General features: G+C 32.9%; 2 protein-coding genes across 3 annotated transcripts; both read left to right on the plus strand.

Annotated features, from left to right (window-relative positions):
• Positions 1-4,872: 4,872 nt before the first annotated feature.
• Positions 4,873-6,366, plus strand: LOC108477267 (thiosulfate sulfurtransferase 16, chloroplastic). Of its 2 annotated transcripts, none has more exons than XM_053023513.1 (6): positions 4,873-5,260; positions 5,359-5,469; positions 5,567-5,640; positions 5,740-5,810; positions 5,897-5,950; positions 6,059-6,366. In XM_053023513.1, the coding sequence occupies exons 1-6, from the start codon at positions 5,085-5,087 to the stop codon at positions 6,143-6,145; spliced, it is 573 nt and encodes a 190-aa protein (XP_052879473.1). In that variant the 5' UTR covers positions 4,873-5,084; the 3' UTR covers positions 6,146-6,366. The 2 variants fall into 2 exon arrangements, with proteins under 2 accessions (XP_052879473.1, XP_017635256.1); XM_017779767.2 differs by having other exon boundaries at positions 4,912-5,260; positions 6,046-6,366.
• Positions 6,367-17,377: 11,011 nt separating this feature from the next.
• Positions 17,378-19,144, plus strand: LOC108478872 (ammonium transporter 2 member 3-like). Its single transcript, XM_017781328.2, has 3 exons — positions 17,378-17,989; positions 18,087-18,372; positions 18,467-19,144. Exons 1-3 carry the CDS (start codon positions 17,378-17,380, stop codon positions 18,985-18,987), a joined length of 1,419 nt encoding a protein of 472 aa, XP_017636817.1. The 3' UTR covers positions 18,988-19,144.
• Positions 19,145-19,670: the final 526 nt, after the last annotated feature.

The raw sequence follows: 19,670 nt of genomic DNA on the forward strand, positions 1-19,670 counted from the left end.
GAAACTAGAACATTTCAAGTTGGTCTAACTGGGCTGATACAATCAGCTTCAAATTGTTCGATTGTGATGATAATAGGAAAAGGAAACGCAAAGCACTGCAACCAAAATCACCATCACAATCCAAAAATACAAGCAAACATCTCAGTTCTCCTACACATGCTACACAAACATACGAAATTGGTATTTATAAGATATCTCATCATCACCGGTTACCAAACAAGTTTCAAGAGAACTAACCTTATAAAATGTACCATTAATATGATTACCACCAGGGGCAAGGAAACATAATTTGATCCGGCATAAGTACAAGTAGTAAAGATTGAAGTGACAAATCAAGTTACTTTTACAAATTTGAAAATATTTTGAAAGCAGGGCTTATGACTAATGAATCACTTTTTCCCTCTCTTTTGTAAAGGGAATCAAACAAACCTTTGATGTAAATAAAATTGTTTGATTCCCATCTACTATAATACATACTTGAAAGCTTTTTTAATTATATAGTGTTTTTGTGATGGACTACTTTTAAAATGAAAACTTTTTCTTTTGGAATCATGTAACTTTTAATTTATCTTCTATCATGGTACATATTATTCAAAAATCTTAATACAAATTAACTAACAAATGTCGCAGCATCACGCGGCTCATTTTCTAGTATGAATAAAAATTTAAAACACAATATCAATAAAAATAAACCTATAATTGTTCTCTATTTTAAATTTATCTACATAAATTTACATGTAAATTATTTAAAATATGGATATTATAACATCTTACATTAATTAATTTGATGTAATAATTTAAAATGTATAATTGTTAATTTAATTGTAAGTTAATCTTTTGGCTTAAATCATCAAAAGTTCATGTACTCTTTTGAAATTTAAAATTTAGTCCTTGTATTTTAACCTTAAGACATTGAATTCTGTACTCTTTTATTTAAAAATTTTGATCCTTTCATCCAATTTGCAATTATAAAAGGACTAACTTTTTATACCTTAATGTATATAGTTTTTAGTCAATTTAGTCCTTATTATACAATATGATTATCGAAAAGAACTTTTTAAAATTGAATTCCTATACTCTTTTATTTAAAATTTTTTATCCTTTCGTCTAATTTGCAATTATAAAAAGACTAACTTTTTATACCTTAATGTGTATAGTTTTTAGTCAATTTAGTCCTTATTATAAAATATGATTGTCTAAAAGAACTTTTTAAAATTGAAGTGACAATTGGATCATTTTGTGTAATAAAATTATAATTTTGTTAACATTTTGACAAAAAAAGTTTAAGTACATTAGTGGGAAAAGCGCTATGGTTAGGGAGCTAATTTTTCATTTAAGCCTTCTATCAACCAAACACCAAAATTAACATTTCAACCAAATGAATCAAATAGGGTTGTGTAATATAACCGACATTATACCTCGAATCTAACATTGTCAAAAATTTATTACCAAAGTAGTCTTACATTCCTTGAACCAAATGCACACTAATAGTAAACATTATACCTCAAATCTAACATTGTCATGATTTTATTACCAAAGTAGTCTTACATTCCTTGAACCAAATGTACTCTAATAGTAAAATGGTCCTTAAACTATACTCTGATTCCAAATTTTTGCTTAAAGTCTTTTTAGTCATAAGTAGTCCCTAGAGTTCTATTACATCACATGTTTTGGCCCAAAATGTAACCGCTTTAAAAAAACATGTGACACTTTTAGTAAATAAAATTGTAACACGTGACATAATTTGATCATGTCATCACTGAGGTGGCTTTTATATTATTGAGATAAAAAAAATGATAGTAAATGGAGCTTTAAAAGTAATCTATAGAAAATTGGTAAAAACAAAATTTTCATTTCTTCATTTTCATTCCCAGACACCTAAACTTTTGTTGGGATCTAGTATAGTAATATCGCCAAATGTACTTGTTATTTTTCAAATAAATTGTAAATTTCATCATTCTTATTAATATCTTTTATATAATGTCTTCAATAGTTTTTGCACACAAAGTAAAATGAAAGCAAATATTAATTTATTGATTATCTAACATTTAACTAATATTAAGTTGTATTATATGATTAGTCATAATACGAGAAGCAAAAGAGAAGCCATAATTGTTACTAAAGGGGGTCAAGATATTTTCATAAAATATACATGTTCGCATGGGCCCGACCTACTTTTAACAAGGTATTTGTAAATTCTGAATAATCTTGATTACCAAAATTTAGGAAAAATAAAATAAGTAAATAATTTATATTAGTAGATAATCTAAATGGTCCATAGTCTAATCGAAATTGAGCAAAATGATTAAAAGACTATGATATCATCTATCAAATCCAATTACAAAGATACATTATCTTAGTAATCGAAGTAGATGACTTATAAAAGATAAAGATATAAATATAATTATCAAGACTGATAGTACATCCCAAGTAAAATAAATTTTAAAACTTTTGAAACCTTCTACTCGATTCTATAGGGATCCGGCCCTTCTTAGAACTTTTAGAGCCTTTTTGGGGGCTTCCGAGACCTTCTCGCACGTTCTAAATCTTTTCAGAACCATATGGAAACCGTTGGACACCTTCCACTCGAATTGGGCTCATTTTTCATTACCTGAGGGGGCCGCCTTGGACCCTTGGTGATCATTCACGCCTTTAGTGGCATTTGTCCACACCCATGTGCTAACTCCTGCACTTAGATGGCCTGCTTCACACCCTTGGGTGCATTGCCCACTGATGGACTGTAATAGCTACATGTTGTTTTAAACTTAAAATTTCCCTAGAAAAAAAATATAAAGCTCTAATTCGTACGCCAATATCTTCCCCTAACAATTCTCCTTCGACCTTTTCGCACTAAATAATCACCTAAGTACATTTCTTTTTTTTAATGGCAAAAAGTTTCCCATTTTCATGGTAGTAAGCTTCAAGCACGACTCATCTTCATGTGTTGTTCAAGGTTCAAAAAGCAAAAAAAGAAGAGAAAAATGAAGAAAAAAAGTTAAAGAAATTGCGGAAGAAGAGGAGTTAAAAGCCCATAAAGGATCATAGGGATCACGATTTGCAAACAAAGAAGATTGCAAAGAGTTTTTTGTCTATTGCTTCAAATTTCAACAAGAAATTTCCAACAATGGAGGCAAAAACATATGCTTAAAAAGATGAAAAATGGTGGTGGGTAAACTGGATTTCCATTGGAGAGCCTATTGAGAGAAGATCTTATGATATAGATCCAAGTGTTTCATCTGATTATCCAAGATACTCATTTGATGAAAAAAGTTTAGAGTTTGGTAATGAAAATTAATAAATATATTTTTTTTTGTTTTTACCAATTTTTATGAAACATATTCTTAAATTTTGATTTTATTATCATTTGAATAATATAAAAGCCACTTTAATAATGAAATATTCAAATTATATTACATGTGGTGCTTTTATTTATCCAAAGTGTCAGATTTTTTAATGGTGAATTATATTTTGAGTCAAAACATACTGTAAAATAAAATTTTTAAGAACTACTTAAGATAAAAAAATTTCTCAAATTAAGTATAGATCAAGGTCTACTTTATGTTAAAATCTTGTTTATATGCCCGAAAAGTATAAAATTTATTTATATAAATTGATCAAATCTAAAACTTTTTAATCTTATAAAAAGAAAATAATTTTTGTGATGATTTTAACTCTTGGGTGGTGTTGAAAAAGAGAAATTGATTACATATATAGCAAGACATCAATTTTTTTTGTTTTCTCGTGCATTTGGGGTGTTTGTGCTTGAATTGAGCATTTGATGGTAATAGATATATTCATGTATCAAGTAGAATTGGGTTTTGGTTAAGCATTGAAATAATTTTAAGCTAGATCAATATGTTTGGATTCAGTTAAAAGAAAGATTTTAAAATTTTATTAAGTTCAATTATATAAAAATGTTAAAATTTAGATTCATTTGGTCTGCTCATCTTAAATTTTTATATAATTTTAAAAACATAATATATTAAAAATATTAAAAACATTAAAATAAATATTTCTCAACAAATTAAAAATAAATTTTAAAATGTATACTTAATAACGCTAATATAGATGTAACTTGGGAAGCAAATATCTTTAACATAGTAGTAAAATTAACAATAAAATAAAAATTATATAATATCTAAATAATAATAATAAAATAGTAATAACATAATAATAAAATGTCAGTAAAACAATAAAAAATACAAGAAAGTAACATTTTTTTATAAATTAGAATCGAACAAAAAAAACTTCATTTTTTTTTAAATGGGCTTTATTTTTTTACTCAAATTTTTTTTTTTTTTTTTGGATATATGTTGTTATCTAAACTTTCCTATTTTCCAGAAAAGCTTTGATTTCTTCGGGGTGGGTGGGATTGGTAAATCGGTCTTATTTGATTTGTATACGAGTGGCACTCGTTTGTTTTTTGATAATTTCATTTCATCCAAAAGAAAGCAAAGTTTTGGTACAACAAAGCATATAATGATAAAGTATTCTTATTTGGGCCTACTACATATTTAAGATGACTAACTCATTCAAGATGGAGGCCTAATGTCCTCGGATCCAACCCCTTTAGCACTAGTGCTTCTAGGTTTGAGCTTTAGAAAGTTGAGATTTTTGAATAAAATTATTTTATTTTTTTAAAACGAAATTTTCAAGATTTTATTCATAATTTAGGGTTTAGCTAGTAGCCTCCTTTGGATGGCTTGTATTGTGAACCAATGAGAGAAGAATCTGGTATTGGAGTTTGGGTTGATATTCCCACGTGTACAAGGCGACTGCCAGACATTGAGATATGTGCAAAGGGATAAAATATATGAACATGAAAGAAACCACCACTTCTTTTTGGTGACGGTTTCAAACTTATCCATGCAATTGCAAATGTCGGTATATGTCATCGCCACCATGTCAATCCCTTTGTATTTATCTAAGAACCCTCCAACCGATTACTCAACCGCCAAACCTTTCGTGGCATCCATTCCCCTCTCTTTTCACCTCATATTTCATCAATTACCCAATCACCCTTTCACCTTTAAAACCAATCCCCCATTATACATTCCAATGCAACTTCCCCACACATACCAACCATGGAAGCAACCTCACTTCTTTCTTCATCTTCTTCCTTCGCCCTCTCTTTCCTTCCTTCACCTCTTTCTTCTCCAGATCTCCACCACAAGTCTCTTGTCTTCAGGGGCATGTTTCCAGTTACTGTAAACCCGCAGACATGTTCAACAGCTGTTGTCCACAGAAAGTTGAGCTTCTGGTAAGGACGACACCCTGTGAAACTTTTTGTTCTTCTTTCCTTTGCTATTTTGGAAACTACTTGAATTTGATTAGTGTTTTTTTTTTCTGCATGTGAAGTACAAAGGCAGTTCTTGGAGGAAATGTGCATGTAACAGGAGTTCCTACTTCTGTCCCTGTAAGAGTAGCACACGAGCTTCATCAAGCTGGGCATCGATATTTGGATGTTAGGTACTTCTTTCTGTTTTAATCGAATCTTAAAAACTCCCAATTGTTACAGAGCAAATGGCTTCAATTATTATTAGCACATGATGAGATATTTTTGTAGGACTCCTGAAGAGTTCAGTGCAGGGCATGTCCCTGGGGCCATTAACATCCCTTACATGTACAAAGTTGGATCAGGTTGGTTGGTTGCTTAATACGGTGGCAAGCGTGGCTTGATGAGATTTTCGTTTGCCTTTCAACTGATTTAGCTCCTGAAATTTTGTTGTTTGCTTGCAGGAATGGCAAAAAACCCCAGTTTTGTAGCTGAAGTATCATCACATTTAGGAAAATATGATGAAATTATTGTTGTGGGTTCCTGTTTCTAATTTAACTCAAAACCCTTTTTTGTTTTTCTATGTCCATTTTGATGTTAAAAATGGGGTGGTTATGGCAGGGATGTCAACTTGGGAAACGGTCTCTGATGGCAGCCACCGAGCTTCTAGCTGCTGTGAGAACATAAAATTTATCATCCTTCAATCTACATGTAGAAGATGGGTAAAAGTTAATTACAACTTGTGTACCATTAATTAATTCCTTTTGCAGGGCTTTACTGCAGTTACTGACATTGCCGGAGGGTACGCGGCGTGGACTCAGAATGGGCTTCCAACGGAATGATGATGATGATGTTGGAGGCAGGGAATAAAGTTGGTGATACAATAATAAAGCTTGGAAGACAGAGAACTAGAAAGATCTCAAGTGTAAAGAAAAAAAAATGTCGCATATTAGTGTAGTTGGCAGCCACAGAATGACCAGGAAGTATGTGAATGTGAATGTGACCGTTTCGTTGTTGTTCTGTATGGAAAAGGAAACAAAGAAACATACAAATAATAGATGAATGGAACCAGTGAATTTTGTACATAAAAATCTCTTCTTTGCTATCGATACAAATCTCACTTGTCATGTTATTAAAATTTTCTTGTGTGATGGAGGGCCAAAGCTAAAAGAAAATTTTGTATTAAAATGAATTTTTTTTTTAAAATGTTGTTGAAAAATTAATATTTAAGAGGGATTAAAGTTGTAGTTAAGGATAAGTCTCTGCCTGAACCTGTAAAGAAGCCAGAACTCGTAAATTCAGGTTTTGATAGTTGAAAATTTAAAAGTCATAAAATGGTGACAATTTAAACAAGCAACATAGAGCATAGAGAAGCCTGGTTAAGATGCAAGCAATGGGGCTCCTGGCGTTTGTAATTGAACAAGCACAAATAGGACTCGTCTGGCTACAGGTCAGGGAATCGTGGTTCATGCCAGGCATTCCTTAGCAATGGCAGATATTGCTTCATCGTCATTTTCCTCTAACCATCCAGCAAAATGCGGAGACGTGGAGAAATGACGAAGAGGAAAATCAGAGTAGGTTCTAGAAAATGTTTGTGCGAGGTAATAAAAATAAACTGATTAGAAATTAACAAATGTTTCAAGGCGTGTATTAATATTGCTTTCTTTAAGTATCTATTCACCCCACCTATATTATGGTGTGTAAAAGAGTTATCGGCAAATGAACTTTGAGGATATAATAAAGTCCAATGATTGTATACGTTTTGCACTGGCGAAAATAATCTACTGAGCACTGAGCGGAGTATAGTAAGGATATCAATTTCTATAAAGAATTCCTACAGTAAGTATTTATAAAACAATTTAGGAATATAAAATATGGTGGGAGATCATAAAGAATTTTTTTTTTTTGTCATGCAAATGAAACTTCACTCCTATTTATAGGAGGTCTCATGTCTTTTCATAGAAACATAACTGCCTAAATGGATAAACCATTTGTTAATAATCAAGTGACATCACTTTTGGTTACTTATAACTTTTCATTTACAACTATTGGAACACTATATATATATTGAAAATGTTCTAACAATCTCTCCTCATTTTCAAAATATTTTAGATTTTGATCATCTTAAAAATCAATTGCATAAATGAAGGTGTCTTACAATTGAACTTTCACTTAGTGAAAACATGTTAAAGTTAATCGAAATTACATGATAGATATGCTTTGAACTAGTTATTCCATTTGATTAACAGAACACATCCACACAATGATTTCAAAATCAGTCAATGCACAATATCTAGGGCCACTATTATGGTCATGTGTTTGTAACCTCTTTTCATGAGTACTGTCAGAGCCAAGCCCTTGAGCTCCTAGAAGCGGTCACACTTCTACTCACATAAGTAGATCCCATTAAGAGTATCCCTGTAATTATAACACTCTAACATATTTATGTTATGGGTCTATTACCAGTATAGTACACATCCTTCCTCTTATTATTACGGGTACCTAACACTTAATACCTTGGAATGATATATTATATATTATTTTATAGTGTTAGCAGTAACATACTTATTATGTACTTTGTCTCATTGAACTCAAAACTTGACATTATATCAAGCGTTGAGTTGAGTTTCCATCATGGGTAACTTAAATATTATATAGGCTTGTATCTCATTCCTAAATTTCCAAAATTTTCAACATAGTTGTGTTATTTATCCATACCACATGGTGAAATTTTATATTTATTTGTGTCTTGAAAATTCACAAAACCAACATCCTTACCATGTTCAATTACATTTTCTTTCACCAAATAATGCTATCAAGGATATCCTTTCTACTATTGCCAAATTACAGTGATCACTTTATCTTTTATTATCATGACGATTTCATATTTGACTACTTTAATTATTTCTTAATATCCAAGAAATTAATTTCACAATCATCAAATATATGAAACTATACATGATGTCTTAGTCAAACTAGACAACATATTTACTGCTTGTCATAGCTTCTTTTCAAATTCAGTACATAACTTTAAATTTTTTTCATTCATAGTCAAATAACATTATTTTTCTCAACACACTTTATATATACAAGGGTGTAACATATATAGTCATATTAAAGGACCATCAATTGTCCAATCGACTATAAAATCACATATTTATTCACCCTTCACCATGGATATTATCAATTATTTTCTGACTATGATTAAAATCATGTCTATCACCTAAATGGGTTAAATAACATTCATATTATTATTTCGTGCTCATAAGATTTTTGATTCATGACTTCCAAAATAAATTTCAAAATTTACTACATCTCAAAAATTTATAAAATCATGAGTTTATAGATCATATCTAAGTCATATAAAAACCACTTACACCATCATAAATATGCACAGTATGATCTCGATTTCAAATATATAACTATCACGTTATATATATTCACTAGGAAACTTCATGCCAGAATAGTGATCTTATTATACAAGCCAATGCTTTCCACTAGTCCATATTAATTAGAAAAATTAACCACACATATGCATATGACTTATTTCATTTCTAGTCAAAACTACTTCTAATCCAAATTTTATAACATAGAAAAAAATGTGCAGCATATATAAAACTCATTTAGCTTAAGGTTATTTAGCAAAAACAACAACCAAAATTATTTATATTTTATAATCATTTACAAACTTTCATTTTAGCAATGAAAATAATATCAATATCATCCAAATACTAGTTAATGATATAATGATTTGAATAAACAAGTAATTTCACATCTTAAGTTAAATATATATCAAAAAAAAAAAAGAATGAAGGTTTCACTCACAAATTAGATGGAACGAGTTATATTTCAATTCTTCTAACTTACTTTCTATTTATAAAGCATTGATAGGTGTCTAAGTGATTCTTTAAAAAGATGTCACTTTTTAAGTTGCACTTTTTGGTTTCAAGAAACTATTTACCCAACCTTTTAAATGTATTCGTTGGACCTAGTAACGTGACTTTTTGATTTGGGAAGGCTCACCCGAATGGTCATAATGCTTCTGTTAAATAGAAACATGCTTAACTAATTTTTAAATAAAGCCATCACAATTCAAAATGAAAGTAACTTTTCGATCCATTAATCGACCCTTTCCCAAACATACATTTTCATTCTATCTTGTCCATTCATTCTTTCTTTTTTGCATGATATATAACATATATTATATAATTTTATACTAATCAAAATTATGCAAAAAATCATGCATAAAATGAACTAGCATTTAAATTTTTTCGTCAAGTAATTAATGCATGAGACACACATATTTTGCATAATGTAATCCAATAAACACATAACAATTAAAATTTAAATCATGCAATAATAGTAAAACAATAAATTTGGCATATCATTTATTGTGATAAAGATTTATTTTAAATCAAAATTTGACAAGATCTTTGGCCTTGATGCAACCCTATTTTTCGATATCCATCCTCATAGTAACATGTTTGTAGTGGCATGTAAACTTATGGTGAACAGACAAGCCATCTTTAATTTCTCATAAATTACGAAAATAGAACCTTAAAATTTTTGGTGTGTGGGGATAAAAATAAACTTATAAGAAATTAACGAAGGCTTCAAAGTGTGTATCAATATCACTTTCTTTAAGATTCTATTCTCCCCCACCTATATTACGGTGTGCTAAAAAGTTACTAGCGAATGAATTTCGAGGATACAATGAAACCTAATGACTGTCTATGTTTTGCACTGACGAAAGCAATCAACTGAGCACTGATCGAGCATAGCAAGGATATCAATTTCTAAAAAAAATTCTACAATAATTCTTTATAGAAAAATTTAGGAATATAAAAGATGGTGGGACATCAAAAAGAAACTTTTTTTTTATATTTCTGGATTATCATGCAAATGAAACTTCACTCCTATTTAAAGGAGGTCTTATGTCTCTTCATAAGGACATAACTACTCAAATGGATAATCATATCTTTAGCAATAAACATAATTATTCAATAGATATTTACTTGAATAATTATGACAATTTGTTAATAACCAAGTAACATAACATTTGGTTACTTATAATTTTTATTTGCAACTATTGGAACACTATATATATTTTGAAAATGTTCCAATAGAAAACAAGTGTGATGGCATGCGATAATGGTGGGCACAAAAAGAGGCTCAGAAGGGTGAGAGTTACTGTGGTTGTTGTGATTGTAGAAAGAAAGTCGCAGAGAGAATTTTAGAGAGTTAAATTTGTCAAAACATCAAAAAGTCCCCCAATGAAACTTTGAATCTTCTATTTATAGCCTTTCCAAATAGTTATCACCAAAGAACGATTATAAAACAAGTATCATATTTTATAGGACGTAAGAGAGATTCTGGGTTAATTTACAATATGTGGATAATGAGCGTGAATGAAATCAATTCATGTTACTTGTAGTGAGTAATGGAAAAAAGTAATAAAGATAATGGAAGTAATTGTAGTTTCAGAGAAGTTATGCTCATGTAAGTCATTGTGGCAAAGAGAGTGCTACTTGCAAACTTAAGTGGAAGTGTCATGCGGCTAGAACTTAAGTTTGGCAAACCGCGCAACCTTAGACTTTTTTTTAGGTTCAAATTCATCTGAGTCATCATAACATTTGAAAGATGATAATTCTAGGCAGATGAGCAATGGCAATGGCAGGTATTGCTTCATTTGTCATTTTTCTCTAACCAAAAAGCATTTGCCATCTTTTTTGGCCATAACTTTTAATACAAATTTTGGTTATACATAAAAATTCCTACGCTAACACCAGTCCTAGTAACTAACTCAATTGTAGCACCAACATACTTGCATGCATGGAATAATTTGGAACACAGATCTTCATTCACCATGCAAATACTGAAACTATACTTACAAAATAGACCAAATTCGAAGGAAAAGTTGTTGGTTTAACAGAGAACTAACAGAAGCATAGAAAATAAAAATGGAAAGGATGATTGAATTTATTAACCAAGTAGTCATTATATATATGTCCCAAGTAACAAACTCAACCAAAGTTTAGTTTCCTACTCCCACTAACAAGCTAACAACACCTAGCTTCCTACTTCTAGTAACAAGCTAACAACTCCCACTAACCAAATCTCCCTAGGACTTAGTCATAATAAAAAGCTTTGCAGCCTTTGAGATACTAACATTTTCCTCCTGACTCAAGTGTTGTAGGCACCAAGTTTACTCCTAAGAAACTCAAATTGACTAACATGAAAATATCTGCAATAAAACCAGTTTCTTTAACTTCTTAAGTATTCATCTTCTATGAATTCCTTCTCAGCTAGTGCAACTTCAAGAGTTGCCTCTAATTATTTCCTAGCCTACAATTCCATCTTTAGATCATCTAAATCAAAATTCCAACAATTCAAAATTATCACCAACTGCTCCAGAAAAGTCATAAGAGTGGCTAGAGTGTCGCCCCTTCCTCCAAGGTCTTGTGTTGTCACTATACTTGTGATTAACACCATTTATGGTTTGATTAACGATCTTCTCATAGCCAATAATTCTTTTTTCAATTTTGCATTTTGCATTGAAAGTCTGATCAACTTACCAACTAAATTCTTAAACTCAAAAGCAGCTACAAATGTCAACTATTTTGCATATGAAGCTTCTTCAACCAACTTTTGATTTGGGAAACATAACTCGTTGTTCTCTTCTGAAAGTTGCACTTGTTCCAGTTTTAGTTTTTCACTCTCGATCTGCTGAGGTTGAATCCTTTTTCGTAGCTCATCAAGATGTTCTTTAGATATTTCATGTGCAGAAGATGATAACTTATCATCAGAGAGAGATGTCAATTGCTGATCCAAGATAGTTACCTTTGCATACAATTCCTAATCATCAGAACACTTGTTTTATAGTTGTTCTTACAGGATACCATTATCTGTCAGTTTTATCTCAAGCTCAAAACTATTTTCATTACATTGTGTCATTAATTTCACAATTGTTTGTTGCATTTCAATAAATGATGCATTAGAAATTGAAGCTTTCCCATCTCAATTACGTGTTTCCCTAAAGCCCTCATTTGATTCCTTTTTTCTTGAATCTTTCTTTCTAAATTTGGAAGTTGAGATTTCAAGCTAGTACGATCATTTGCAAACTGGTCCAACAAGTATTTCAGGGTACTAGAGCTAAATGTAATCTCTCCAGCAAGCACCTTAACTTGTTCAGCAAGAAGGTCTATTTGATCTGATGTCATTCCTTCCTAACACTTGGATGCCACTTGCTCATCCTCGAGTGGACTTAATGAGAAACTCTTCTTTTGTATCTTGATCCTAAAAAATTCATTGCCATTAGAGTCAATGATCATACACTTTTCTTCTTCAAACATCACCTTGAATCCCTTCTCAACCAATTGCCCTACACTCAGCAAGTTTTGATCAATCGCAGGTGCAAACAAAACATCTAAAATCAACTTAGTTCCAACACAACTCTCTATTGCTACTATGCCTTTTCCCTTCACTTCTAGGTAAGGGTGAGCAAAACTCGATTCTACTCAAAAAAACTGAAAAAAATTCAAATTTTGAGTTAAACGAATCTAGATAATCGAATTAATCGAATTATTCGAGTCAACTCGAATCTTTTTTTTTGAATTTCGAGTTTGAATCAAGTTTGGTTTTCAAATTCGAATAACTCGAATAATTCAAATAAACCGAATACCAAACTATAATATTTTACATTTGTACTCCAAACTCCTAAACCTCTTTACTTTCCCCAAAAACTTTTACTCATTCACACTTTCTCCTTAAAATTTTTACTCTCTCTCATCCTACCCCTTTCTACCCCAAACCCATTCCCCCCCTCAAATTTTACTCTCCCTATTTACTTTCCCCCTAAAATTTTACTCCATCAACCCCCAAATTTTTTTATTTTCCCCCTAAACTTTTACTTCTCACATTTTACCCCCAAATCAAAAATTAAAATCATCCAAAAAAATCCCTAAACCTAAATAGTAATAATTTTATTCATATCTACTATTTATATTATTAAATTAAATTTCACATTTTTACTATTTATATTATTGAATTGTTTAATCATATTGAATCTTTATATTTTTTATTAAAATTGATTTATTGATGATGCTATAAAATATTCGTGTTAAAATTTTATGTTGGTATCAATTTTATATTTTATCTTTAAGATAGCTTTTATTAAAAATCATATTTTTTTACATTTAATATATTTTTAATTTCAAAATACATAGCGACAAGAATCAGAAGATAATTGAAGCAACTAGGCAAGTAAATAAGCTAACCCGTATATAAAAGATTAATAAATAAATTATGAGGGGATGAAGGTTAATAACAATTTTGATTACAATGGACAAATTTGATTACGGTGGGTGATAGTGATTATAAGGACCCAAAATCAATTTTTAATCTAACTTGAACAAATATATTCAATTCGATTCAATTCGAATTTCATCTCACTCGACTCAATTCGAGAAAATTTCAAATCGAGTTAAGATGATCAAATAGGATTCGTCAACTCAATTAACTCGAAATTTTTTCATTCGATTCGATTCAATCGAATGCTCACTCCTACTTCTAGGTACTTTCCATTTCTTATCCTTACTCTCAACTTCAATGACTTGTCAAGGTCTTTAAACAACTTCTCAACACGAGTCATGTTATTGGTGCAACCACTATCAACTAACCAATTGTCACATAAAGTGCTTGATGAAAAGTAAGAGACAACAAAAAATTGGTCCTCTTCTTCTTTAACTGCAGCAAGTGCTCTACGTTGCTGCTGATTTCTTGGTTCCTTTTAGAACCTCTCAATGTGCCCCATCAAGTTGCACCTTCTGCACTTCACATCTGGCCTTCTCCAACACCTGAAATGTGGATGATTCTGTTTTCCACAATACTTACATGAAGAATACTTGTTAAAATTTCCAATACCATTACCTTTTTGCAGCAGTTTCTGAACCATTACTACCACCACTCTTCTTCCCATTCGACTTTTTTGCCTCATTAGCATCCTTTGCTCTTGTGCTTGTAAAGACTGATCAACTCCACTACTCTTAATTGAGTCAAGTCCTTTTGGTGTTCTCTAAAGAGGCAATAGTTGATTTATACTTCTCAGGTACATAGACTAATACTTTCTGCACCAGTCTAGAATTAGAGAGCTCAGTCCCAAGAACCCTTACCTTGTTAGCAATATCCACCAACTTGTTAAAGTATTCTTTGATTAACTCAAACTCCTTCATCTGTAGCCTCTCAAATTCTTGAATCAAGTTCAACACCTTCATACCCTTGATCCTCTCATCTCCTTGATACTCAGCCTTGAGATAGTCTCATATCTCTTTTGCTTATCCAAAAGTCATAATTCTATTGAATATGGCTGGTGAAACCAAAGCATAAAGGCAAGTTTTTTCCTTAGCCTTCCTACTGGTTCTCTCCTTGTGCATTTTGATCTGGTTCATAGTTGAATTGTTGGGAAGTGGAGTCACCTCAGTCTTCCTCGACAGCTTCCCAATAATCACAAACCTCCTTGTATGCTTGCATTCTCATAGACCATGCTTGATAGTTCTCTCCATCAAACACAAGAGGGGCTAAGATAGATAGATTACTTAATCTTGATCCCATTTTCCTCAATACCTCACAAGTGTATCTCTCGATTTTTCTCTCAAAACTCTCACAGAACTTTTCTCACATGTCCCTTAAGGAAAAAAGCTCTCAATACCACTATTGATTTAGCAGAGAACTACTAGAAGCATAGAAAATAAGAATGGAAAGGATGATTGAATTCATTAACCAAGCAACACTTATATACATGTCCCAAGTAATAAACTCAATCAAATTTTAGTTTTTTACTCCTATTAACAAGATAACAACATCTAGCTTCTTACTTCTACTAAAAAGCTAACAAATCTCTCTAAGACTTAATCAAATCTCCCTAAGACTTAATCATAATATAAAATTTTACAACTCTTGAGACACTAACAAATAAGGTGTTATGTAGACAAAGCAGGCAGGCCTAAAGGGCAAGGCTGAGTTGAATACAAAGGGGGCTTATTAGTAACGGCCACACACGTGGCCATGCCTAGAGACAAAGGTATCATCTGTTAGATAAGGCTTGATTGTGCCATTAATCACATCAGCAGCTGTATAAGATATTTAAAACAAGTTGCAGTTATAATACTTCTTATGGAAACCCTCAACATATAGAGATAGACTGTAGGGTAGACCCCCTCTTTTCTTAGAGCATAGGCTATAAGGCCATGCAATATATATTAAGGGTTGAAATTATGGGTAACACTAACATTACCCTCGGACTTTCAATTCCTTCCTATTTTCTAGACCTTCTTCATCTAACAACCCATTTTAATCTTATAAACTTTACAACAAACTATTACTCAATCTGATGATACTATTTTTTAAGAAACCTAATGTTCCCCTGTCCCATGTCAGCTTCAGAGATGGGTGCAGCTGCATCCGTCCACCGGGTATTTCTTTTTCTCTTTCTGAAATTTGTTTCTGTTTCTGTTTTATCTTAATTTATAGCCAGAATCAAAGCCCTCAAATGCATAAGGTAAATAAAAAGTATAGCTTAAACTTGTTGTAAAACCAATAGCTAGGAGCCTAGGATATGTTACAATATCATCAGTTGATGGACAAGAGCAAACCTTTGTGGTAGCTCCATCTTGCGCTTTAAAAGAGTGGAACCTCGGAGATTTGAAACAGTACTTAAGATATTGGCACGGCTCAATCAGACCAAAACCACTGATGCTTCAACTCTTCTGAGAGATCAAAAACTGCGCCTTGTTTCATGTCTGAGTGAACCAGGCCAATATCACAGTTACTATTCCATGAAATGTTAAAGCATGGAAGAGAGCGTTGGATGGATCCCTAAATAAAACATTAAGGAATGAAACAGAGAAGAGTGAAGCATATTGGGAGGAAAGATGGGTTAAAAAAGAGAGCAAATAAAACAGAGAGAGAGAGAGAGAGAGAGAGAGCTGAGGGGGTGTACGAATGTGTGGGTGGGGGGATTTAGGAGAGTGAGAGGGGTGTCTGCAAAGAGCATTTAAAACCCTCTACTACCAAAGCAGAAAAGTTGGCCCATTGCATTTAAATCCATTATTCTCCCTCCCATTGTCCCATCTTATCCATGTTTCTCTCTTTCTTTTTCTTTGACTAATCAGTTCCTAACACATACTATATAACGCTGCAGAAGGACCGTTCTGTCATCTAGGATGGAAATTAAGGGTTAAAATGACCTGTGTACCTCTCAAATTAACTCCAGCTAAATATGAACATGTGGATATGGATGTAGTATAGGTAGCGGAAGTTTTGTCCTTTAAGGTGATCACATGGGCGGTGGTTGAAGCAAGAAGGCAGAGGTTGAGAGATATAGCCCATGCCATGACCGTAATACTCTGTGCAACAGCTACCAGCATCATTAATGACGGAATCTCTATCTGGGACGGACAGACAGCAACATTAATAGGCAAGGCAAGGCAACCAGACACACTCTTTTTAGAAACTGGAAACCCTTGTTTCAATCCAGTATGGCTGTATTTGCTTTGCTGCTTGGAGTTGGAGTTGGAGTTGGAGTTGAGGTTAATTACACTAAGTACACGTACCAGAGAAGAGAATTGTACATTTTGTTTTTTCTTTTTTCTTTTTTTAATATTCATTTTACTTTACATGGCAACCAAAGCTAAAATTCCTCTAGCTTCGATACTGTCTGCTTGATTTAGGTGATATTGCTTATATGTAACGTAAAATGTGATGTGTCCAACGGATCGTTGTGTTGTCCGCTGTGGCGGATGCTTTCATTTTGGGTGCATATCAAACAATGTTTTCTTCTGGTTATGTCAACGACCTTTCATTACTATCGGCGAACATGAACGTTTTTTCACCTCTAAATCCAATTAATTATTTCTCAAATGAATATTCATAGCCAGCTAGTCAAGACAACGAAGAATGTTAGTGTATTCATATAATATTATATTGATGGGGGATTATTCCAATGTTTCACGTCAAAGAAAACTCCAAAAATGGTTGCCCTTTATACTCAAAACACCCCCAAGTATGTCCAAAATTTCAAAAAAGAGAAAATTCCCATCTCTCTTTATGAGCTTCGAGGGCTATCAGTCATGGTCTCTCCCTTCAGGTCTTGTTCCTGATGAAGCATCACCTGAATGGCTTAGCAAAGGAGACAATGCATGGGAACTGACAGCAACGTCCTTTGTTGGCCTGCAAAGCGTTCCAGGGCTAGTGATGCTGTATGGGAGCATGGTGAAGAAGAAATGGGCTGTCAACTCAGCTTTCATGGCCCTCTACGCCTTTGCCGCTGCTCTACTTTGCTGGGTTTTATGGGCACATCAGATGTCTTTCGGATACTATAAAAACAGCCCATTGGTTGGAAAGCCCGTTAATTCACTGTCCAACGTATTTCTTCTGGGACCAACGCATGTTCATTCTATGCTGCCAAATGCTGATTATGTATTTTACCAGTTCGCTTTTGCTGCCATCACAGTGATTTTGCTGGCTGGATCATTGCTTGGGAGGATGAACTTCTACGCTTGGATGATATTTGTTCCTTTGTGGTTAACCTTTTCATATAGCGTAGGGGCATTCACCATATGGGGATATGGATTTCTTCAACACAAAATCATTGATTATGCGGGTGGATATGTCATCCATCTTTCTTCTGGGGTGGCTGGTTTTACTGCCGCATATTGGGTAATATTCATATACCAATTCAGTCCATTAGATATTGGATCCTTTTTTTGCTACATAGAAATTGTCACGTCATCATAAACAAACATGGTGATTGCAGGTGGGACCTAGACATTCGCATGACAGACAGCACTTTCCACCCAACAACATAATTCAGATTTTAGGAGGTGCTGGATTTCTGTGGTTGGGATGGACTGGCTTCAATGGAGGATCTCCACTTTCAGCAGGGCTGGTCACATCTTTAGCCGTAATAAACACACATATCTGCACCGCCACCAGCCTCTTGGTCTGGCTTGCTTTAGACATGGTTGTGTACAAGAAGAGCTCGGTCATCGGTGCAGTCCAGGGGATGATCACGGGACTTGTTTGCATCACTCCTGGTGCAGGTTAGCCTTCACTCAAACACATATCACAAACATTAAGTCATCTTTCTCCAGGTTTGTTTCACTTTTAACATCTGATATATGCATGGGGCAGCAGGGCTTGTGGATCCATGGGCAGCGGCCTTAATGGGTGTGATGTCGGGATCAATTCCATGGTACACAATGATGATTTTGCACAGAAAATCAGCCTTCTTCCAAAGTGTGGACGATACATTAGGGGTGTTCCATACACATGCAGTGGCTGGTGTTTTAGGAGGACTCCTTTCCGGTCTCTTTGCAAAACCCAAGCTTCTGAACTTGATGTATGGAAATGACGTATATGGTCCAGGCTTACTCCACAGCGGGGGACATATCCACCCGGGCCTCAAACAAATGGCTTATCAGTTTGTAGGTGCCATATTCATCGCTGCATGGAATGCTGTTGTTACTAGCATCATTTGCCTTGTTATAAGCCGCATTGTTAATTTAAGAATGGATGAAGAGGATCTTGAGGTAGGGGATGATGCGGTGCATGGAGAGGAAGCTTATGCACTGTGGGGAGATGGTGAACGGATGCCAAAACCTCGCCGTCTCTGTATACCGCTTATTTGCCGTCGTTTAATGCCAACCCCTGTTTAATAAATTTGAGATTAATGCTGCATGCAGTGCTTTTGGATTATTGTGATTTTCGGAATATATATTATATATCCCATGACCATTGTTACATGCTTATATTAATCTACTGGTAAACTATCTGTAATTTCAAAGCATTTTGAAATACTATTATCTGCTGCGATATATTTATATCATCGATTAATCCTCCCCATCTTCCCTTGTTGCTTTGTGCCAAGTCATTTTTTTTTCATTTTTTTTTTATTCACAACTTTTTCTAAGTTCAATAATCATGATCATGGCTGTGCACACATTTACCCAAACATTTTTAAATTAAATCTGTTTTTCTAAATCATGAGTAGTATATTATAATCTTAATATTAATATATTATACTATAGTTAACAACATAAGAAATTAATGATTAAAATCCTTTGATACATCTCAATGATTAGAGTTTAAACTTTATTGTTATAATAGATGGAATTGATCTTAAATAGAGTAAATCCAAATTGAATCAATTTGAGTTTTAATTTTAAATTCAACATACCTCTCAAATTGGCAGATTCTAAGTTGCATAGCGACAAGATTAGAAAAGGTAAAATTATCATAAAAATTTCTGTATTAAATGTTAAATTGTATTTTGTTCCTTTTATGCAAAAATGAATAAATTAATTTTTGTATCTTAAATTAAAAAGTAAATTGATCTTTC

Source organism: Gossypium arboreum, chromosome 12 (genome assembly GCF_025698485.1).
Source record: "Gossypium arboreum isolate Shixiya-1 chromosome 12, ASM2569848v2, whole genome shotgun sequence".
Classification (NCBI taxonomy): Eukaryota; Viridiplantae; Streptophyta; class Magnoliopsida; order Malvales; family Malvaceae; genus Gossypium; species Gossypium arboreum.

Excerpts from the sequence above, each read along its gene's own strand:
- LOC108477267 (XM_053023513.1), top strand. The coding sequence starts at position 5,085 with ATGGAAGCAACCTCACTTCTTTCTTCATCTTCTTCCTTCGCCCTCTCT. Across the intron at positions 5,470-5,566 it reads CATCGATATTTGGATGTTAG|GACTCCTGAAGAGTTCAGTG; the intron begins GTACTTCTTTCT and ends ATATTTTTGTAG. Across the intron at positions 5,811-5,896 it reads AATATGATGAAATTATTGTT|GGATGTCAACTTGGGAAACG; the intron begins GTGGGTTCCTGT and ends TGGTTATGGCAG.
- LOC108478872 (XM_017781328.2), top strand. The coding sequence starts at position 17,378 with ATGAGCTTCGAGGGCTATCAGTCATGGTCTCTCCCTTCAGGTCTTGTT. Across the intron at positions 17,990-18,086 it reads GTTTTACTGCCGCATATTGG|GTGGGACCTAGACATTCGCA; the intron begins GTAATATTCATA and ends TGGTGATTGCAG. Across the intron at positions 18,373-18,466 it reads TTGCATCACTCCTGGTGCAG|GGCTTGTGGATCCATGGGCA; the intron begins GTTAGCCTTCAC and ends ATGGGGCAGCAG.